At 43.3% G+C, this 24,636-nt stretch overlaps 1 protein-coding gene across 1 annotated transcript; it reads right to left on the bottom strand.

Annotated features, from left to right (window-relative positions):
- Window positions 1–15,198: 15,198 nt before the first annotated feature.
- On the bottom strand, window positions 15,199–16,087 carry LOC310772484 (G2/mitotic-specific cyclin-B2-like). Its single transcript, XM_083632304.1, has 4 exons — window positions 15,993–16,087; window positions 15,667–15,807; window positions 15,412–15,522; window positions 15,199–15,327 (listed from the first exon to the last, which is right to left on the bottom strand). Exons 1-4 carry the CDS (start codon window positions 16,080–16,082, stop codon window positions 15,241–15,243), a joined length of 429 nt encoding a protein of 142 aa, XP_083488430.1. The 5' UTR covers window positions 16,083–16,087; the 3' UTR covers window positions 15,199–15,240.
- Window positions 16,088–24,636: the final 8,549 nt, after the last annotated feature.

Here is a 24,636-nt window from a genome sequence, read left to right as displayed (position 1 = left end):
TCATCTCCATTGCTGAATCCATAACAAACTGGTGCTGATTCTTGTTTTTGAAGATGAGATCAAAGGTCTCACTGCAAGCGTCAGATTTGAACCCTCTCCTGACTTGATCTCCTGATTTGAACCCTCTCCTGACTTGATCTCCTGATTTGAACCCTCTCCATGCGTCTTTCAAAGCAGAGGTGGCCAGGTGCTTCAGTCAGTGCTGGTCCAGTGACGGCTCCATTGGGTCTGTGAGGAGACACAGGTGTGTCGGTGTTGGTCGGACAGGTGTGGAGGCAAAGTTCCCTCGGCACGGGTTTCTCCATTGGTCGGAAAATGGGCGTGTCTTTTCTCGGCACTGGGTTTGAGTTAAGTTGGTGATTTATTTATTTATTTATTTATTTATTTATTTGTTCCGATCATGATGTTACATACATGATAATACATACATGCAATTCAATATATACACATTCCATGGCCGGAAAGGAGCAGGAAGAAGAAAAACTTATATTACCTGCCCCCTATTCAAAACTTAAATAAACAAATTAAATGGTCTGCCGATTCCAATTACAACATTTCAATAAGACAGCACATTTATAACTCATATGGGAAGAAATACAAATAAAGTTATGAGCCGCGAGTTTGAAACAAAATTTACAAATATTAGAAATATCTATGACATTTAGGCAACAATTTCATATTGCCTAAATACTCTTTGTTTATACAATTTTTTGAACTGAAAAACACTTAAACTAGCCTTTACATCATTAGGTAATGAATTCCACAGTTTGATACCTGTAACTGAAACACACATCTGTTTTAAGGTGGTCCGTGCATACTGATGCTTAAAATGATATTTCCTTCTATTGTCCTCGTCCATTGAACAAAAAACAAACAATTTTTGCAAATTTACTGGCAAAATACTGCGTTTTGCTTTGTACAAAACTAACAGTGTCTGTAATTCAATTAAATCTTTAAGTTTGATTAATCCAGATTTAATAAACAGTCTGTTGGTATGTTCTCTAAAGTCTACATTATGAATGATTCTTACTGCCCTTTTCTGTAATATAAACAATGGCTTTATGTTGCTTGGATATGTGTTGCCCCACACTTCCACACCATAAGAAAAATAAGTGATCTGCTGATTTTAACATACATATTGATAAGACCATTGACCATTTGCTAACCAGTTTACTGACATGTTATCAACCTCTATAAAATAATATTTTACCTGGGCACTTCACACAGACTACCCGAAGTAAAGACACCGGAGCACTCTTTTCCGTCTGCACGTTTTAATAGAAGGGGCTGACTGACGTTTCGACAGACAAGTCTGTCTTCCTCAGAGTCAAGCAGAACACTGAAAAATGGGAGGTTTATATACCCTCCTCCACAGTGATGTCATTAGCAGCCATTTTGAATAATAATAATAGGAAAAACAATGACACAAATATGACATCAAACAATTTACAAATGGGGATATGAATGTGGGGGGAAAAAATGTATATATATATAATACATATATCACTGTTTTCCCAAGGACGATAGGCTACCTATCGAAGGGGGAAAAAACCACAAATCAACATATACCCATCACTATTTACAGTATTTACATGTTCTAAATTTGTGTCATTGTTTTTCCTATTATTATTATTCAAAATGGCTGCTAATGACATCACTGTGGAGGAGGGTATATAAACCTCCCATTTTTCAGTGTTCTGCTTGACTCTGAGGAAGACAGACTTGTCTGTCGAAACGTCAGTCAGCCCCTTCTATTAAAACGTGCAGACGGAAAAGAGTGCTCCGGTGTCTTTACTTCGGGTAGTCTGTGTGAAGTGCCCAGGTAAAATATTATTTTATGCATATTGTCCTCCACTGTTGAGCACCAGGACCCTTTTTATTCCAAACCTGGCTGAAGCGCGCTGGACTCTATTACTAATGTTATCAACCTCTGTTTGAGTTCATAGCACACTGCCGGGCCTACAAAATGATCAAGGTCAAACTCTTGACCTGGTTATTTCTAAAGGCCTTGATATAACCCCAAAGTGCACTCTTGATGTTGGCATTTCAAGTCACTTTTTTTCAATGTTGCTTAGAAGATGACCAAACATGAACCTGGTTTAAAATGAGTCAAAAAACGCTCCATTTGGGGCGTCCAGGTAGATTCCCTGCCTACCAACATGAGGGTCGCAGGTTCATGCCCCCTTGTTACCCCCGGCTTGGTCTGGCGTCCATACAGGCAGAATGAGGGTATGTGTCCTGGTCGCTGCACCAGCGCCTCCTCTGTTCGGTCGGGCGGAAGGGAACCGGTGGGAATAGCGTGATCACCCCACGTGCTACATCCAGCCGGTGAAGCTCTATGCTGTCGGGTGAAAAGAAGCGGCTAGCAACTGCCCATGTATCGGAGGAAGCATGGTGCTAGTCTACGGCTCTCCCCAGATCGGCAGAGGGGGTGGGGCAGCAGGGGGAATTGGCCAATTACAATTGGGGAGAAAAATCAGAAAGAAAGAAAAAGACGCTCCATTTGTGCAGACACTAGATATACTATACTAACTCTGTTAGGAGTAACTGGTCATAGTCTACACCTGTTGTATGAAATGTGCTATATAAATAAACTTGCCTTGGTTTTGTGTCAAATACATTGTTATTTTGTCTGCGCCATAAAACCTTTGTTCCAATTTTCCAGTGTTGTGCAGTATTTAATTTGTATGTCTACACTAGACAATACATGGGGCGGCTGTAGCTCTGGATGAAAGAGGTCGGTGGTTCGATTCCCAGGTCCTCCCAAGTCTGCATGTCGAAGAGTCCTTGGGCAAGATAATGAACCGCAAATTGCTCTTGATGGTGTGTGTGCCAGTACCCTGCATGGCAGCTTGCCACCATTGGTGTATGAATGGGTGAATGTACCTACTGATTGTAAAGCGCTATATAAATGCAGGCCATTTACCATTTACATTTTGACAGTGATTAACAGTGATGTTTGTGTTTTACTTACATAACCATACAACACATTTTGATCATTAATTAAAATATATATAAAAAAAACACTTGAAGAAATAAGAGTTGAGTAGACAATCAAACTCATCTGAGGTTTATTAACATCTGGATTATTTTGCAAAATAACCAACAGAAGAGGTGAGAAAAATATCACTGTTGCAACAAAAACGCACTGACACACAAACATCACACTCATCGTAACATATCTCCATCATGAAACAGTCTTAAGCCACATCAGAAAAAAATAGAGAAATCCAACAGTCGCCAACCCCACAGATCTCATGTTAGTAAACCTTAGGGACAATATATCTTCAATATATGTCAATACAAAATATGATGCTCTGTATGGTGGGTCAGAAAAAAGAATGGTGATATTAGCTGCATGTTATTCTGCTGTAGTAAATAATCACAAATCAGACAGTTTCACAAGCTCTCCATTTACTTTGTAATGACATTCTTACATTGTTGTTTACATTCTAGCAATGCAATGTCAGAAACAAACATAATTATTCATAATCAGACTGTCACTGAACTTTGATTCATTGATTACATGTGTGGTTGGACAGAGAGAAGTTTGTTCTGTCTGCAGACAGTGGAGGGCGCTCTTCAGGTTAGATGCAGCAGTGTTTCTTCAGACTAGATGACTGAGTGAACATTTTCTTACAGCAGTCACACCAGTAGCCTGTTTCAGTGTGAATGCGTTTGTGTGTTGTTAGGGCACTTGAGTGCCTGAAACTGCTCCCACATTGGTCACAGTGGTAGGGCTTCTCTCCAGTGTGAATGCGTTTGTGTGTTTTTAGGTCACCTAACTGACTGAAACGGCTCCCACATTGGTCACAGTGGTAGGGCTTATCTCCAGTGTGAATGCGTTTGTGTGTTTTTAGGCCATATAACCGACTGAAACTGCTTCCACATTGGTCACAGTGGTAGGGCTTATCTAGAGTGTGAATGCGTTTGTGTGTTGTTAGGGCACTTGAGTGACTGAAACTGCTCCCACATTGGTCACAGTGGTAGGGCTTATCTCCAGTGTGAATGCGTTTGTGTGTTTGTAGGTGACCTAACTGACTGAAACTGCTTCCACATTGGTCACAGTGGTAGGGCTTATCTCCAGTGTGAATGCGGTTGTGTGTTTTTAGGCCATCTAACCGACTGAAACTGTTTCCACATTGGTCACAGTGGTAGGGCTTATCTCCAGTGTGAATGCGTTTGTGTGTTTTTAGGTTACCTAACACACTGAAACTGCTCCCACATTGGTCACATTTGTAGGGCTTATCTCCAGTGTGAATGCGTTTGTGTTTTTTTAGGCTACCTAACAGACTGAAACTGCTTCCACATTGGTCACAGTGGTAGGGCTTATCTCCAGTGTGAATGTGTTTATGTCTTTTTAGGCTACCTAACCGACTGAAACTGCTTCCACATTGGTCACAGTGGTAGGGCTTCTCTCCAGTGTGAATGCGTTTGGGTCTCTTGTTGGTGTCTCTCTGTTTCTATAAAGACACAAAGAAAGAATTAGCGCATGGGGACTGTGTGTGTGTGTGTGTGTGTGTGTGTGTGTGTGTGTGTGTGTGTGTTGCGATATCAGTGATACAACAGTGATATTTTTCTCACCTCTTCTGAAGAATTCATTTTGACAATGCTCCTCCCCTCCTACGCCAGATGTCTGTCCTCCCACCAAGCAGCTCTGTAGATACAGCAGGGGTTAAATTAAATCAGTCATATACAATTTAATTACAAATTGGGGTCTCAAACTCTTTAGGAAATTGTTCAAAATTGAATGGTATGTTGCTTAAAATGTATTGAGATAATCATAGGTTTGAAGGTATACAAATATTACAATCTAAAGGTTGAAGATTTCTGAGTTTTTAAATAGCAGAGGATGATTTCAATGAATAAATTAAGACAGATTCCTATATCAGATCTCTTGGCCATGTGATCTCATCTCATGGCTTTTGCCTCAAAGACATCGATGACTGGATGTCTGCCCACCACCTCAAGCTCAACCTTGGTAAGACAGAGCTACTCTTCCTCCCAGGGAAAGACTGCCCTCTCACAGACCTCTCCATCTCCATTGACAATACCACTGTACTGTGCTTCCCTCCCAAACAGCTAAGAACCTTGGGGTGATCCTTGACAACACAATAAGAGCACTTAACAATTCTACAGTAAGGCACTGTACCAGTGTTTCCAGATGGAAGACATGTATCTCGTGTCACTGAGATTGGGTTGAGACAGCAACATAATGAGCATATTCTGAGACATATTCAGACCACAGATAAACCTATACATCAGGTTTCTCAACAGGGCATGAAAGGTGCTCACTCCTGCCCACAAAACATTTCACTGGCGCTGCTACACCTTGGCTTCCTAAGAAGGATCCTCAGGCAGTCATTATAAGCAACCTGGAGCTTTTGAATGCTAGTCTGCTTAAACTTGACCCACAGGGGGGGCAGTATACAGAGGAGTACAGTAGGCTCTAAACAGGTTTACCTTTACATCATCTGAGCAAAAATAAAACTTCTTCCTCAGCATGTTAGCTCGAGCATACAGTACACGCCTCTGTCTGTACATGTCATCATCATCACTCATTTGATCAGTTATAATATGACCCAAATATTTAGTTTGACAACAAACTGCCAGCACCTGCCCAGACAGATAAAAAGAAGGAAAGGAGAGATCCTTATCACCTCTTGTTCTGCAGATCATAGTGACACTCTTTTTAGCATTATATTTCACATCAAAACGACCTCACTGGGTCTAAGAAAAAACCCAAAGTCCAGGATGAGGATCCCCTACTCCCTGACAAATTAAATGCATTTTACTGCCGCTTTGATGTCCAGTCAGGTGAACGCCCCAGAATAGCTGACAGTGTGGGCGGGGCCTGTAACCCCTCCTTTCATAGTTGAGGAGCACCAGGTTAGAGCCCTACTATGTAAGCAACATGTCAGGAAAGCTGCAGGGCCAGACAATGTTCTTACCTTTACTTTGAAAAACTGTGCCGACCAACTTGCCCCCGTTCTTACTGATCTCTTTAACTGTTTTTTGTGCACACTTAAAATCCCGGCATTGTATAAATCTGCCACTGTCATTCCTGTGCCCAAAAAACCCAACCCTTCTTGCCTAAATGATTACAGGCCCATTGCGCTGACCCCTGTGATAATGAAGGTTTTTGAACGGCTTGTATGCGACCACCTGTCTAGCATTGTAAAACTAGACAAATATCAGTTTGCCTACCAGCCCAACAGGTCTGTAGAGGATGCTGTGTCCATGTGCCTCCACACCATCCTGCTACATCTAGAGGCCTCTGCCACTTACGCCAGAATTCTTTTTATTGATTTTAGTTCCGCGTTTAATACGATTGTGCCTTTTAAATTATTTGAAAAACTTAAACTGCTGGGTATTGATGACTCTCTGTGCCACCTGATCTTGGACTTTCTCTCAGACCGAGAACAGGTGGTTAAAATTGGCAACCTGCTCTCTAAGTCTCTGACCCTGAACACCGGAGCCCCCCAGGGCTGTGTTCTCTCTGCTTTCCTCTATCTTGTTTACACAAACGACTGTGTCTCCCTCTCCGACTCTGTCCATTTCTTTAAATATGCTGACGACACAACAGTAGTGGGTCTAATCAAGAACGACGATGAATCAGCCTACAGAGCTGAAGTACACAGGCTTGTCGACTGGTGTAAAGAAAACGACCTGCTCCTAAACACTTCCAAAACAAAAGAAGTGATTGTAGATTTCCGGCGCGGTGAAGCAGTTCACCCTCCTCTGCTCATCAATGGCCAGCAGGTGGAGCGAGTGAACAGTTTTAAATTTCTTGGCACAACCATTTGTGAAAACTTAAAATGGGAGGCCAACACCGACCTCATTATTAACAAGGCCCACCAGAGGCTCCACTCACTGTGACAGCTCAGGAAGTTTGGAGTGTCCAAGGAGGGGAAGCTCAGCTTTTATAGAGCCACTGTTGAGAGTGTCCTCACTTTCTCAGTGTCTGTGTGGCACGGCAACACAAGCGAGCACGACAAGGCTCGGCTAGAGAGAATAGTACGCACGGCATCAAAGATCATCGGCTGCGACCTTCCTTCTGTGGCCTCCCTATACGCCACACGCATCAAGCGCAAGGGGGAGAAGGTGATGCGAGACCCCTCGCACCCCGCTTACTCCCTCTTTAAGCCCCTCCCCTCTGGTAGGAGGCTCCAGAGCATAAGGTGTAGGACATCTCGCTTCAAAAACAGTACATATCCTGAGGCTGTCCGACACCTCAACTCTAGCCCAAGAGCACAGGCACTTTGTGCTAGAAGGGTCAACACCAGCTAGGTTTTTTTGCACTTTATCACTAAAAAAGCACTTTAAAAAATAGTTTAGCACTTTATCGAGCATTATTTTAGCTTTTTGTGGCACTGCGGCACTCTGCTTTTTTAACAGGTTCCATGAATTGCTTTTTAACACGTTAAGTGCCATAGCCGAGATATCTCGTCTTACATAATCCAACGCTTGAGTGCCAGAGCCGAGATATCTCGTCTTACATAAACATTTTTTTTTTTTGACGGTGGGACATCAATCAACAACTTTTACATCTTCGAGATCACTATTGGAGCAAGAGAATGTGTATAATCTATTTTACCGACCCACTAAGTGTTGACAGTGCTCCCCCAGACGAGCGAAATCAAAGAAAAAACTGCCGCGGGAGCAAGCCATTCAAGGAAATGGCGAGGCGATTTTACAGTAATCCATTCCAGACTTGTCTTGCCCGAGAGCGGCCGCGCAGGCAGCAGCACACAGAGAGCGGAGAGCGATTTGCAAAATAGATTATAGGTGAAACACACTTTGAAACACCTCAGAAAGGCCAGAATCAACATCTGCCCATCGCCCACGCATTCCCCGGCCCATCTTGACTCGCACAAGGAGCGTCCGCACGCAGGCAAGCAGGCAGGCAGGCACGCAGGCAGGCAGGCAGGCAGCAGCAACGCGCTTCTGACACGCCCGCTGTAGAGCCAGGAGGAAGGAGGAGAAGACACACGGAGGGAGGAGTTTGAATGAGAGGGGTGTTTCCTGTTGTTATGGAGGAAATTACTGTTCAAAACTATTGTTTAGAATGTCTGACGGTCTTACTGATGCCAAAAATGAATGGTTAAAGTGACTGTTCTATCGAATTTCACAAAAAGCCATTTATCTCTGAATAAATTTCCAGACGCTGAAACCATGCTGTACTCAACGGCTAATATCTACATAACTACTAACTCTACAAACTAACTCTTTTAGACAGAGAAAGCACACATTCTATTAGTTATTTTTAGATGATTGGTGTTCATGAATTCTTAACAGAAAATAATCCTTGGCTCTTGTAAAATGAGCCAGAATCCTCAAAAAAAAACCTGGCACAACTTACCTACAGGATGAAAAAATGGCTGGCACTCAATGTGTTAAAATGTCGTTATTATCCTTTTTATTACTTCCTTGTTTTTTTATGTATGGAACTCTCTGCATCTATGAGGCCATTTACACCTGGCGTTAACATGCATTTTATGTTATCAGATTGCAATCAGATTGTGTTTTATCACTTGAAAGTACAGGTGTAAACACCCCCAAAATGCATTGAAGAAGGATTGCAATCTGATCGGCCAAACCACCTCCAGAGGTGGTCAGGGATGCATTGTGTACAATCAATCAATCAATCAATCAATCAAACCTTTATTGGCAGACGCTTGGTCCATAGATGTCACATACACATTGAACACAAGTGTAAATGCAATGTGTCCTCTCAATCTGGATACAACAACTTTATGTGGATTGAGATAGAGGACAACCATGTCTGCAATCTGATTGCAATCTGATGGCAGAAAACGCATGTTAACGCCAGGTGTAAATGGCCTCTATGTCTCCTGTGATTCTATGTGATTCTATGTGAGCACTTCTGCACCAAGACAATTTCCAATCAACCATGTGTTGAAATGGCAAATAAAGTTCTATTCTATTCTATTCTATTCTATCATTATGTAACGCTGCCTGGAGGTCGGGTGGCCCTGCTGGGTGTGTGGGGCCGGGAGATGGGCTCTTAGCCTGGGTAGTGCAGGCCTGGAGGTCAGGGTGGCTCATGGGTTGGCTGTGCTGGCTACCAGACATATCAATGGAGTGCAATAAAAATAACTTTGTTTTGAGAAAGGTGCGCGAGGAATTAACGTTGGTTGGCGACTGAAGTAAGTTCAGAAAATGTGTTTTACGAGTTACTCCAGCTACGTTATATGTATACAATGGTTTTAACATGCAGGGCAGGCTAGCAATGGCGTTAGCCGCTGTTTTTCATTATTTATCGGCTTAATATTACTATAACTTTACAACCGATAACGATAGCTGGAATAACACAATAATACACATATTTTCAGAACTGACCAGGTTGTCCAACTGACAGGAAATGTGTTTTATAACGTTAACTCCCGTCCCGGGTAGGATGGATGAGGCCTAGTAGTACACAAGCACCGTTAGCTCATCGCTAACGGATTAGCATCACATACAAACTGACGTTTTATTTTTTGTAGGCTATTAAAGCAACAAACGTTTTTATATGCATATCTGGGGGAAATGCTTTGACTGTGGGGATGTTCGTTCTTCACAAGCTCCTCTCTTAGTAACGATATAACAGGCAATAGACCAGGCAGCCTGGCTCACGCACTCACTGGGCTAACGTTAAGTTGGGCTGAGGGTGAGTGAGGCCTGACTGCAGCCCGGAGGCCTGAAATCTCCGACAACCAAAATCAGATTTTCGTACAGGCGTCATTTTGATAAACTGATCTCATAGTGGGAATCTTCCTGGTTACTTTTGGCGAGACAAAAAATATTACAACTTAAAGTGTTATATTTACAGAGCTAGACTGTATATAAATACACAGCGCACTGTGCGCATTCTAGAAACAGCAGCTCTACATAAGAAAGTTCAGAGGGGTGTGGAGCTCTCAGAGGTTCTCAATCAAGGGCGCTACTGCGCAGAATCTGGTTCAGTGATCTGGCCGGATTTTGGCTTCAAAAAAACATACAGGGAGGAGATAGGGACACTCCCTCCATTCATATTATAACTCAATGGTTCGATGCCTGTCGGAGAGAAATAGCCTGGTTCGATGTTGAATCCGTTCACCTGCGTCGTATTCTGTACTGCTTGAGATATGTCATTGTGTATAGCATTTGTATTGCCTGTCCTATTGTGGCCCTCAGTTTCCCCCCTGGGGGGTTGATCAAGTATATTGTAGGTAAATGCTCAACGCCATGTCTGCGGTGCGAGGGTGCACGGCCACATCTCTTGTGTCGAACATGAAAGACGGTCAACAACATATTTGTGGTTTGGAGGTTTTTTTAAGTGATAATTATGTGTCAATTCCACTACAGGGGAGAATTGATCTCTGAAGTTCGGTGGAAAAATATCGGCATATCGGATATCTGCATAAAAAATCATCATGCATCCCTAATTACAGGGCGACTTATTCATTGTCTTTCTTTATCTCATGTATTTTAACCTAATAGGTTAAGTCCAGTTCTGTAGCAAATTATATCAAACTACACAACCCCCAACCCCCCCCCCCCCCCCCCCCCCCCCCACACACACACACACACACACACACACAGAGAAAATTTTATCAAACTGGGGACAGCAGCCTAACATTAACTGTGCTCAAATTGACATAATGATGATGGGAAACCTCTGATCACATGTGCTGTGTATTACTGATTCACTGTATGGACATTTTGTGTTGTACCCACTCAGCGTTACCTGCTTTGGTGATTTCTCACTGTTAGGTAAGCGGAGAGTCATCTTCAACACCCCTTGATCCAAATTGATCGCATGCCCTTCTTTCCCCAAAACTCGTTCTCGGTCTGTTTGAAAGACAGACACACAAGTCAACCATTTTCGGCAAAATCATTCTCAAAGAGCCTAATGTTAAAAGTTGTCATCTAGCTGTGTGGCCTGACTCACCCTCCTCTGTTTTGAAGCGCAGCACCGCCGCCCCGCTGCGTTCCTCATACTCAACTCGACAGTCGCCTGATGATGAGCCGTTTGATTTCTTACTTTGGAAATAGTTCACCAACTTGTTTTTCAGTTTGGGGATCTTGTTTTCACCGAGCTCGACGAGCAAGGCGTGGGGATACGCGTCGTCCATCGCTGCCCGCTGCCCCGAGCCAACTCGCCTCGCTGCGTGGAGACTGGAGGGAGAGACCACTCCATAGTAACCTCCCGTCACCAGGCTCTTCTCGGCGAGAAAGAGATGATGTCACCCTGCCTGTTTCCGGCCTAGAGCCCGCCCTAGACAGGAAACAGCGGAAATAGCTCGTTAACTTGACAATTCAGACACAACGAATAAGAAAATAAAACGGCAAACAACAAAACAAAAGATGCACGTACCGAACAAAGTTTTTGAAGAAGTTCTTGTAGAAACATCGCGGATTCACAATCTCACATATTTTAAGCCAATACAGAAGCTTTACTTTTCAAACAAATTGCCAGTTGATGGAATAGTTATAACGCTAGTTGTCTGCACCACGGACTGTGTTGTATGTTACGGAACTAAACAGGAAACAGGAAGTGTAACAACCAAAACAGTCCGTGCATAATAGAAGAGTTCCGACATCTCCATTCACGTCACTCCAATGGACCAGTTTTTTTCCAGGAAGTAGAAAGTGGAACTCTTCAGTAAAAAAGCAGCACTGTCGAGTTGCATCAAAATAGACAGTGTTGTACTTTGAAAGGGTTTTTCATCCCTTGAAATGAATCAAATTGTACATTATCGGCTTTATTTTAACATGCAAAAGTAGCGCGAGACCCATTCCTGGCTGTTCATTGGCTAATGATTCTTGCATTTTGGTCCTCCGCTGACGCCACTCTCTTACTAGAGGACACAAGTCCGTGGTGCCACTGTACCAGGTCCTATATATATATACCGGTATATATATATATATATATATATATAAATAGTCTGTTTTCCTTCATTGGAGCAGGTCATATAGACTTAAAGCCAATTTTACACTCAATTCAATCCAAGGGTGCTTTATTGGCATACAATACAAAGGTATTGCTACATAAAGATCAATCGATCTTAGATATACAATAGATATGTCAACAAATATAAATCAATAAAATAACCAAATAAAGTAATATTAGATCAAATGTTCATAATAAAGTAAATGAATCAATCAGTTTCTATAAATATGACAGTATCAGTGTGTGTTGTCCGACACAGTGACACTGAGACATGTTTAGCTGCAGTAGAGTCACATTCCTTTTTCTCTCCAACAAGATATTGGAGTTTTTCATATCATGGAAGGTTTTCAAAATCTGTGCACATTGTTTTGAATTTGGGGAGGCAGAGATCTCTGATTCATAGTTTGCACAAATGCAAACACTCTTACAGTGACTCTCATACACTCTTTTCATGACTCATTAGACCAAAACCCATTCACTAAAATCCATATTTTATTTTCTATAATATTTTCCACTGACAGCAGAAGAATGTGATGAAACAAGGTTAGTGAGAAACTTCCCTGGCCTGAGATAAACACATGCACAGCAGCATCTGACCTCTCTGCTCTCTTCAGTGTATGTGCCAAACTGAGCTCTCTGTCAACCCAACCCAACACACCACACACACACACACACACACACACACACACGCACGCACGCACACACGCACGCACGCACGCACGCACGCATGCACGCACACACACACACACACACACACACACACACACACACACACACACAAAACCACTCCTTCAGCTGTGATAACTTCACTTGAGCCCATATAAACATCCACAGAAGAAAACCAATAGGTTATCATTTTGCATTAGTTATTAAATTAAATTCCATCCTCAGAGTACACAGCTCTACTGTCATCAATCTGTAATGTTCAGTGTATTACATGGATGGCAAAAAAATGTGTGTGTGTGTGTCTTGATTGTGTGCCCTGGCCTGTCTTATCTGTCTCTGCTGTCTCCTGACTAACAGACAGTTGACATTGAATGTCTCTGCAGCTTAGGTCAGGTCATAGCCTGACACACAAAGCTGTGTGCAAACTTTGGCCTCCTATCTTATCATCCATCCATATAATAATGTTTTCACTACATGTTGTGTCCTTTGCCACTCTGTGAAGCGCATTGTGAAAATGGGCTTCATAAGCAATTCCTTTATAGGTCTTACATTTTGATTTAGCACAACCATATGAAACTAGAAGACGTATTTTAGATTCAGAATGTAAATTTTCTGTAAAATAATATCATTCATTGGAATTTCACATATCAACATTTATTTTTGGCCCACGGCCATCCATCCAGATTCATATTTTGACCCTTCATAGAAAGAATGGAAATAATTTGGGCACGTCTGCGCTAAGCCGTCTATATAGTGAATCAAAATTAACAGTTGAGACAGTTCGGACAGTAGTAAAAATTGTATTTAATTATTTAACATTTATATTTAACAGACAAAAAGCAACTGAGATATACATCCCTTTTACAATGCTGACCTGGCCAAGAAGGCAGCAAAAATCACACGTCAGGGCATGATAAAGACAATATTTACAATACCGTACTTACAATATGGAAAGCAATTAAATTGGGGGAAAAATACAAACACAGAAGAACATTACAGAAGATATGGCATTCTAAATTACTAATTTTGACAGGAGCAGGTAATGGCGAGGACCTCTGTGATCTTTTGTTAGAAACTAGCCAAAGAAATATGATGATCCAGTTTAAGTCGACTCCTTAAGTCGACTCCTTTTCCCCCACACTCATGGCACCTCAAAACCAAGCGAAGTGCTGGATCTGAGGCTGTAGGAGTTACGTACCTCCTTAAACTTGGAGCAGATGTAGCGGGGTAACTTGTCTAAGATGGCTTTATACATTAAAATGTGCCAATGCTGCATCCTGCCCAAAGCAAGTGAGGGCCAACCAATCAGAGAATATCAATAGAATGCTGATTAAGCGCTTATATTGATCAAAAAGCTTAGTCCAGATTGAATCATTCCAATACACATCCTGTTTAAATAATTTGCTTACAGTGATAACTTTGGGCCTTGTCACACCTGAGAACAAAGGAGAAATGTTTAAAACTACAATAATTAAGTGCCAAAAATGAACCAATGAGATACAGCAGCGATACTTGGTGCATGTCTCTCTGTATATGGAGAAATCACAGCATCTCAGTCTGTCTGTCTGTGTTTGAAACAGCTGGAGGCCTCAATTTGTATGGCTTTTTAAAGTCAACCAGTAGGCTAAATAGCATTACTTTATATGTAGTGTATTCATCTCATAAATATACAAATGTCAATTAGATCCACCACAGATAGCAATTTAATGTTTACTCTCCTGTGTGGATTATCATGTGTCTGTTGGCTCCTTTTTCACCAACACATTTACCACAGACTGAGCAATTGAACTGTGTCTCACCTGTGTGGACTATCATGTGTGACTTAAGACTCGTTTTTCACCCACACATTTACCACAGACTGAGCAAATATGTTTTCTCTCACCTGTGTGGACTATCATGTTAATTTGTCAAGTGTCATTTTTGACCAAATAATTTACCACAGAATGAGCAATCAAATTGTTTCTCTCCTGTGTGGCCAAAAAACTGAGCAACACAAGTGTCTCTTCCCAAGAACTTCATTGTTTCTCTGTCAGTCTAAACCTGGGTGAGGTTCACTAGTTTCCATCCATTCTTCATCACTGTCTTCAGTCTCTTGTTCAGAGGAGTATAAAGTCTTGTCATCACTTGCTGGTTGTAATCTACTAGCTGGATCGAAGTTCCTGGCTGGTTCGATACTCCACCCGCTTCTGTTTTCATCTGTTTAGATGAGCTGGTGGTTAGAGGTTCTGCCTCTCTGTTCTCCTCAGTTTGGCTTTGATGAAGCTGTGAGGACTGAGGCTTCTCTTCATCTTCTTCACTCTTCACAGAGACAGGATAGCCCCAGCTTGGTTGGGCGTCCATACAGGCACGATTGGCTGTGCCTGAGGACGGGAAGCCGGATTGGGGGTATGTGTCCTGGTCGCTGCACTAGCGCCTCCTCTGGTCGCACCTTGCGACGTCCTACCGGTGAAGCTCTCCGTCAGGTGAAAAGAAGCGGCTGGCTACTGCACATGTGTCGGAGGAAGCATGGTGCTAGTCTCGGCTCTCCGCAGATCGGCAGAGGGTGGAGCAGCAACCAGGGCAGCCAATAGGGCAGCATGGGGATACATTGGCCAAGTATAATTGGGGAGAAAATGGGGGGAAATCAAAAATAAAGTTTAAAAAAAGAGTGAAAAACGAATCCTGATCTGAGGAAGGAGGCTGACTTTCATCATGTTGGTGCTTGAGTATTTCTTCTGGATAGCCTGGAGGGAAAGATAAGGCATTAGGTCATGATGCTAAAAACTCATTTCATCTTATTGAGACTGCACTGTTAGCAAACAACTTACCATTAACTCTGGCTGCCCCAGACTCACAGCCACCACATTTCTGGCAAGGCAGTCCATGATTGGCCTGAGGTGGTCCTCATCATAAGATGAGTAGTCCTGCTGCGTGGGAGACTGCAACACAAAGAGAGAAGAGAACAACTCACTCATGTGTTGGTTGATTATTTAAGTCATGTAATGTGCCTTATGATCTCATGTTGACTTGCTTTAGTCAGTAGTTGAATACATTTGTAGCCATACAGACTTCAGTCAACTCACCCATTCCAGCCCATGTACCAGCAGCTGGGAGAGGCACAGGGAAGCAGCAGCCAGCTCAGACGGCCGGTAATGCACCACGTTGTAGTCTGGCAGGGTTAACTCCATCAGGTAGTTGGCCATCGTGTGTGTCATTACATCCGTCTGGAAAGACAAAAAGACAGTCATTTTGAGAGCTCTGATGACATAAACCGCATGAAGACAGGAGACAAAATTCAAACGACTACTACTACTCTACAACTTCTAAAAAAAGCCTTCTGCCAACAGCCATAAATGCATGTAGAATTCATCCCCAAGGTGTTGGCGAACTATTTAGTAGACACACTCACATTTGCAGCCTTTAAAGCCCTCCTGAGGAAGTGTGGTGGCAGAGGACGTCCAAGCTCAAAATTGAGGCACTTCAACATCGCCTGCTCCATCTTCAGAATCTGGGCCTCTGTATCGGCTGCCATGGAGGCAAAGTCTGCAACTGCCGGGCTGTAGTTCTCCTCATACTTTGAGGCCAGCAGGATGGCGGTCACACCAACAAGGCGCAGCTCACTAGGAGGCACTGGATGGACCTGCAGTACATTAAGACAAGTGTTAGCTAGTTCACACAGAAAGGTAAAACAAGAAAACGTTGAAAACAGTTTGTAGCCTACCTGTAGGAAACGATCCAGGATCGCAATCATGAGGTACAATGTCTCCTGAAGCAGTCCAAAGTCAGAGTGAACCTGCATCATCCAGCCAACTAGACGAGCTCGCATGTCTTCAGTGATTTCATAACCCTCCAGGTACGTGGGGCGCACAGCCTGCTGCACCTGTATGGAGACAGAACAAATAGTAATATAAAACACACACTTCAATGCCAAATTAAGAGCATAGCAGCTCAAAATAAGATAATCAGTGTGGTACAGTATTAGATTATAAATAAACTAATAAGGGTGGCATTAGATTATATATCTAATGGACGTTTCGGTCAGCGGCCCTTCTTCAGCGTGTAATGGCAAATAAAGAAAAACATTGCATGGATGCAACTGGGACGTATCCTCAGTGATGTACCCTGGGGTCATAGGATGTTTCGGGTCTCGCAACATCATACACCCTCGCCCAGGTGACCCAGCCGGGGCTGGCCAAGCCCCAACTTACGTCCCAGTAGCTACCCACGGTCAGCCCTCCAGGAAGGGTCTGGTCACGTGGTCAGGGCCACTCAATCCCCTGCTCCGGAACTACTCTGCCGGGACCGGGGGGGGGGGGGACTCTGGTACATAGAGGGACCGGGCTCTGTGGGTTGCCACCCGGCCGGGCTCCTCCCTCGTCTCACCAGGTCTACGACCTGTGCGCTGCACCAGACTCCCCCGCTCCAAACATCTCATTCCGAGGTGATGGTATCTTAGTGGACACCATGCAGTACCAGTACTTGGTGGCACTGCAGTCTCCACTTGCAGCTTGAATGGCCCTCCTAAAAGGCCTCTCGTGATTACAATTACATGTAACGAAATGTCCACTGTGTGTAGCAATAAGTCTATTAACTTGGAGTGCTGTCCTTTTCCTTATATATATATATATATATATATATATATATATATATATATATATATATATATATATATATATATATATATATATATATACACTAACCATGCAGGGCCACTTGAAGGGATATTCAATTAGGCTAGACTTTGAACTGTAGCTTATTATGTATGAATAAGCTAATCAGGGTGGTATTAGATTATAGTCCCATGACATGTTGGTCCTCCTAAATTGAAGAAATTCAAGTGGCTGGCAGTAGAACATAGAGTTAGGCAGTTGAAATTGAGGCTTAAGGCCTAAACATGGTCGTCCGTCCGCCTCGAATTGGAGCCGTCTCGCCGTCTGGCGGCGCCAGCGAGCCCTACATGCTTGGACGCCACTACGCCACTACGCCCTCCCTCCTCCCACCCTCCCTCCTCCTGTGGAAGCTCCGTGTGAAAATGGCGGAGATTGTGTGCCAGGCAGTCTGAATGAAATTGAATGTAACGTTCCCAATTCTATGTATTAAATTCTAAAAAACGACCCTCAACATTTGGGAAGGCTAAGCCACACATGCTTTGAAAGGCGACTTTACGACGATGAGCCAAGGCAACGGCCAATCACAACTCTCATGCAGCTGACGTCACGCACGTATCGTCGCCGTGAAGTCACATTTTCGAGCAGCCCCCGTCAGCCGACGGCGCCCCCTCCCCGTAGGACGGCGCTCCACCCGCCGTCATACGGGGAGGGCGGGGCGAGGCTCTGACGGACGACCATGTTTAGGCCTTTACTTACAAAATCCTGCAAGGTAATTTTGTTTGTTGTTGTTTTGTGTGTGTGTGTGTATGGGCCAAAGTATTTTAGCAATGATTTTACGGACTCTCGTGGCTATTAGGGGTGGGAATCCCCAGATGCCCACGATACGATACTAAAACGATACTTGAGTCACGATACGATAGTATTGCAATATTGCGATATATTGAATATTGCGATATATTGAATATTTCGATATATTGTCTAACTCCTTTTCCTACCTTTTCCTTGACCTCACCGGAAGTAAAACATGCAGTGTTTTTTTGTTTTCTTTTCGTTTTGCCCAAAATGTAGGCTACATTATTAAGCTTCTCTGGACTCAATACGCCACTGCAGGCACGACAACATCGGGCGCTTCAGGCAGATACCCGGCGGCATGGCCTGCAACATTTTTTTTTTTTTTTTTTTAATATCGATACTTGGCGTCCAAATATCGATACAATATCGTCAGGCAAAATATCGCGATACTATGGTGTATCGATTCCCCCCCCCCCACCCCTAGTGGCTATTCTAATAGGGGCAGGGCCACAGATATTGTGCCAGGTCGATTTAAGTCCTGTTCTGGCCAGAATACCTTTCTATATATATATACTGTATATATGGCAGCAGCAGCAGCAGCATGAAACAGGCTTCCAGTAGAAATAAAAAAAACAGTCAGTCAGTAAATGTGCTAAATGGATGGCTGAACTAACATTCTTCGTTCCAAGAACAAAATTAAATGTGAGTTCACGTGACCGGCTGGTTTATCAGGCTGGTTTATCAGGCTATGGCTGAACAGGTTTGAGGTAGGACTTTGGAATGTACTGTACTGTTGTATTGTTTTGTCTGAGTCTGAGACCAAGGACCACAATGGAAACAAGACTCAGTCTATCCTTGATGTTTTACTGAGACGCATGTCTTTTTATGTCATGTGTTTTTAACCTAAGGTCAAATCAATCAGTAGTAATGCCAAATGGAAGCATGAATTACCTCAAGGAGGTGCAGATAGGCATCAATGTCTTTCATGTATTCATCAGCGGTCTCCTCCTCTGCCACCAGAGGGAGCGGGTCTTCCTCCTCCTGCACCATGAACACATGAGCGGTCTCCTCCTCTGCCACTGCCACAGGTGGGAGCGGGTCGGTTGGGCGGTTGGTCACCTCTCCATGCACAGCTCTCCTTTCTTCTGTGGCCCTAAGCTGTTAGGAAGAACCATTTAAAACAAAGCAAAGGAAAAATACTGTAAGGATGTGGCAGCTGTTCTCGATACAGGGTGACCAGACGTTCTGGTTTGGCCAGGACACACGCACACACACACACACACACACACCTTTGACTGCCTTTGTGCATGCGTGTGTGTGTGTGTGTGTGTGTGTGTGTGTGTGTGTGTGTGTGTGTGTATAGTGTGTGTGTGTGTGTAGTGTGTGTATGTTCTCTACCTGGCACTTCATCCTTGCTTGATGGATAGCCAGGCCTCTGGCACTGGTCACCTTTGTCCACCCACAAGGACACATTTGCTGATAAAATGACACTCTATTGTGTGTTCTCCTGGTCCGTCTCTGATGAGAAAAAACAGCACAAACATAAATTAAAATCACTCAAAAATGTAATCTTACAATAAACACATAGCCTGCATTGACACAAGAGAGGTGTAGGTCATATTATAGGCTGATACAGAGAGGTGTAGGTCATATTATAGGTGGATACAGAGGAGTGCAGTTGTCTGTCAGTGATTCTCAACCTTTTTCATATCAACCAGCCCTCATTTCTTATGATGTTGTCTCTCTGACCCAAATCTGAGTCTATTTTTAGATTAGCAGAAAACGATGTGTTTAGGCAGAGAGAACAAAATAGCCTATAGTCATTCTACGTTGTGTTAACTATCAAATAATGGTGAATTCATCAATTTGCTGGGGACCCCCTGGAACTCCCTCGAGGACCCCTGGTGGTCCCTGGACCCCATGTTGAGAACTACTGGTGTATATTAGGCTACATTATGCTCATGCTGTACTGTGACAGTAAAGAATTGAGCTAACCTCTGCCCTGCCATCACTTACAATAGAGAGACAAAGTGAACATCACTTCCTGCTTCAGCACTGTACCAGAGATTTTCATCCCCATAGACATTTTGTAAAAAAATGCTTATAAAAATAGTTTTACTTGGTCAAACCACACGGTTCAGCTATATTTAGAATCGGGAGAGACCATAGAACATTTCACTCAGCCCCCCCCCCCCCCCCCCCTCCCAAATCTAAAACATGTTTTCTTTAAATCTGCGTTTTGGTCCGAGTGAAATATTACGTGGTCTCTCCTGTTTCTAAATATATCTGAACAGTTTGGTTTCAACAAGTAAAACTATTCTCATAAGCATTTTACGAAATATCTATGGGAAACTAAATAGCGGGTGAAAATCTCTGGTACAGTGCTGAAGCAGGAAGTGACGTTCACTTTCCCTGGCGCTAGACATGAGTAACCTCGCGTCACCAGGCTCTTCTCGGCGAGAAAGAGACATGAGTCATGTATGTATGTATGTATGTAGTAGCCTATGTAGGCAACCTAACGTCAGATAGGTTGGACGGACCCCCGTGTTTAACTAGGGTAAACATTAAACGTTATATCTTTAACGTTACAATTAAACATGACAACAGAAAGAAACAATAAACAACGTGTGAAATTGTGACATCTCCCGGCCATAAGTTTGAAAAAACCACAACTTTGTTTTATGTCCATTAGCTAGTTAAAATACGTTAAATAGGCTAATGCGTGCAGCATTTTGAAAATAAACATTAGTTTGGTTTCCATCCAACCGTTTAATGCGCTCTCAGAATTGCATTTTATGGCGTTAGATCTTTAAGATTATAAATGTTAGCCGTGTTTAAAGCACCGAGCGGTTTAACGCCCCCCTCAAAAAAAAAGATGCTAGCTGACTCACCTGCACTTGCTCCATGGTAAACGTTGGAAAGCAGTTGTGCTCGATGAGAAAGGGGTTGTGAGGGGTTGTGACGGAGCCGAGGAAATGGAGATAGATGGTGGAAAGAGTCGTCGTCGAAATTCAAAAAAAACGTCCGCAAATTCACCGTCTGTGAAGTAAGCTTCTGTGTAGCGACTGCTCCCTCCAGCGTGTCAAACTGGAATGAACCCGCCCCGTACAGAACCAAACGTCTTACGTCAGCACGCTGTCAGCTGGCTACGGGTAGTCGGAACGACCAAAAAAAGAAAAAGTCGGAACGACCATATTACATGATGAAGGAGTGAATGAAGAAAGATGGCGGAAGGAGAGGAATGGATTCGGATGAGATAGTGGAGGTTTAAACGGAAAGAAAAGAAAGCAAGTCGATAGTAAGTTCAGATAATGAGTACAGTCGATCAGTGAGGAAGAAGCAGGAGTTTATAGTAGGGATGAGGGCGGTATCGCAAGTGGATGGTCTCTTTAGTGATCAACATAAGGTAGAGAAGTTTGTGGAGAAGGTAATTGGGCAGGTAAGGTCAGTTAGGATAGCAAGAAGTGGACTAGTTATAATCGAGTGTGTGTCAAAAGAGCAGAGAGACAAAGCTGTAGAGGGAATAAAGTGGTGTAGAAGTAGTAGAGGTGAACGTGTAACATGTTTTGCACTTGTATCTGAGGCCAGGAAGAAGGGTGTGGTGAGTGGTGCGCCTCTGTCAGTAGAGGCTGAGTTGTTTGTCAGTGTGGAGGGTGTGCTTGATGCAAAGAGATTGACACGATATCGTGAGGGGGAAAGGGAGGAGAGTTTGTCTGTGTGTTTGAGAGACTATGTTGATTATTGTTGTTATAGGGTAAGAAATGTTATTGCTGTCAAGAGTATGGTCATGTTGCTGCTGTGTGTAGAGGGGTCAGGAGATGTGGGAGAGGAGTGTGAGAGAGACACCTGTTTAGAGGAAGACGAGGAAGCCTACACTGTGATGGTGATCATCATGCAGGTTCAAAACCGTGTCCAAGGAGAGTAAATGAGGTGAAAGTGAATCAGATTAGGGTACAAGAGAAGGGTATGTCATATGTGCACCCAGAGGCAGCCATTAGAGTGTGAAAACAAACAAAACACACCTGGTAACTAGACGTTTTCTGTCCAGATGGAAACTAATTTCCTTTCAAGTTTGCTCTTGACATTTGCTCTTGTTCTGTAATGTACTTTTTGTCTGTACAGATTTTTTGCACATTCTGTCATTTTGCACTTTCTGGACTTTTTAGACAGGCATATTTTACACAAACTTCATACAATTTCACCAGAATGTTCAATTTTTCTACTACGTTGAAATGTTGATTGTGTATTTATTAAATGTATATGTTTTTATCGGCACAGTTGGTGGGCGGAGCTTTTCACTTGGACTGTAGCGGTCTGCTGCATGTGACTGACATTGAGAAAATGAAGCTTTTAGCTATTAAAGAGCTTCAGGGATGTAACAGCTGTGTACCAACAGGCTGCAGTAACAGGTGTGTACCAACAGGCTGCACTAACAAATGTGATTAATCAAACCTGGCTGACAGCCTGACAGCCTGACATGTATAATTATTACATGGGAGAGAAAAATGTCTAATTTTACTAGTCTGTCCTCTCATGTTGGAACAGCCATTCTACAGGCCAAAGGGATTGATGCTGCATTATGTTGATCTAAGATCAGTGGGGGATGTTCTGTTATCTGCGTAGTCGTTGCTAGTAGGACAACATACAGGTGAGCACCAGCCTCCATTCTAGCCTTGTTTTATTTGTTTGAAGCATGATGACAGCCCACTTCTCCACCCATTTCTAACCAGCTGTTCTGCTTTACTTTCTTTCTTCTGTTTGTTTTCCACAGAGGGGTGTGGCTATGCAGATTAGATATACCTCTCACAAAGATCACTTTATTGGAATACACCCCTTGTCGTCCAAGTGTCGCTTACAGCGTTCTTTTCCATGTTGGCACCCGGACAGGAAGGAGGAGCGCTGTTTTGTGCCTTAAAGGCCGGTGCCAGAGAACGGCTGGCCTGCTCAGCTGGAGGAGTTTCTGGAACAGTTTCCTGCTGGCACCAGGCTGGCACTACCCCACGACAAGTTGTGCTGTCAGGTGAGCGACTGTCACATGGCATCTTTATGGTCCAGAGGAGCACAGAGACGGCTTCTCCTTTCCATTCATTTAGCTGTGATGAACCCCAGCAGCTAGAAACATGTCAATGCAATGAGAGTGCATCACCTGGCTGTATTATCATCAGTTTAGCTATTACAGCACAATGACCCATACATCATGAAACAAATCATTTACAAAAGCCATTCCTGTTATTGTCATCCCTTTTTGCCAGTGGGCGTGGAAAGTTGATCAGTTCTGTTGGCCCATGTCCTACTTCTCTACAAAGCTTCATGTAAATCTGTTCTGAACTTTTTTTTTAGATATCCTGAGATAGTCTGATGTGCAGTGGTCCCTAGCATGCAGGAGATTTAGGTGACTTTTCTGAGACCAAGGTTCACTTTGTGTTTCCCCTACCATTCTACAGGCCTTACTATATATATATATATATATATATATATATATATATATATATATATATATATATATATATATATATATATATATATATATATACCGGTATATTCTTTTCCCCCTGATTTTTTTCCCTGCTCTCCCCAAAATTTAAATAAACCTTTATGGCATATTATTACAATACAACAATACTGGTGTTGACAGTAATAGAAGATGCCAAAGCATTCAAAACAATAAGCATTTTGCTTTTAGGAGCATTGTGCCAGCGTGCAGCGCTGTCCCAAAACGTGTCAACGTGTGTCGTTACCTGGGAAACGCACATCCCATAATACAACTGTTCGCATCGCATCCCATAATAGTATGATGATACTTGGGATGCCATTGCCAACGTAGATGCGAACAGGTTAGCTAAAAGTTTAGCGTCACCAGCGAGGGCCCCCACCGTTGCGGTCGGGGTACGTTTTGAAATCCCTCCAGGCCTGCAGATGTTTCTAGGGGAAACACTGCTCATGCAGCACAACAAGGCATCTAACTTCCAAAGGGATTCACTTTGTAGAAAGGTTGGTGGAGATCTGCTCTACTGAGTGCCCTCTACTTTCCCTTATTCATTGATTTGAGCCAGCTTGATGTATGTTGGCAGGTTTGATGAAGGTCTTTTCATTTAGACCTGGAGATGTGACTTGTTTAGTTTGCCACAGCAGATAATGTATTGCCACTGTAATGCACTGGTTTCATGACATCTGTATAGAGTGCAGTGCTACACTAGTTCTAGTTCAAGACTCTTGATTGATTGACCGGGAAACTGTGGGAGATGGGTTGGACATTACTGAAGGTCTGTTTTGGACTGTCTCTTCTACTAGGTGGTGTTTGATGAGTCTCTGCAGAAGTGCCTGGACTCGAACCTGCGGCACGCGCCCCGCGGCCTGGACCCCGTTGCCCTGCCCTCCTCCCCGGCAGTGGCCGACATGAAGCGCTCCGTCCACTGAGCCGTCTTCATGACCTTCCTCAGGATGGCCACGCACAAAGAGTCCAAGGTACAAGCGCCCCTAAGCTCTAGAGAGCCATTGATCACATACTTTGACTTGTTGTTGTTAAAGATCTTTAGGTCATATTGGTCTTTTCTGGGGCAATTGATGCTCATAGTTCAGTTGCCTCAGTCTAGAGTTGATCTTTTTAGCTTGTGTACAGTGTGTGTGTGTGACGCCATCTATACCCACATG

The sequence above is a fragment of the Poromitra crassiceps genome (assembly GCF_964638095.1).
Source record: "Poromitra crassiceps genome assembly, chromosome: 2".
Taxonomy (NCBI): Eukaryota; Metazoa; Chordata; class Actinopteri; order Beryciformes; family Melamphaidae; genus Poromitra; species Poromitra crassiceps.
Note: the sequence above shows the minus strand (reverse complement) of the source record. Positions and strands in the feature narration are given on the sequence as shown.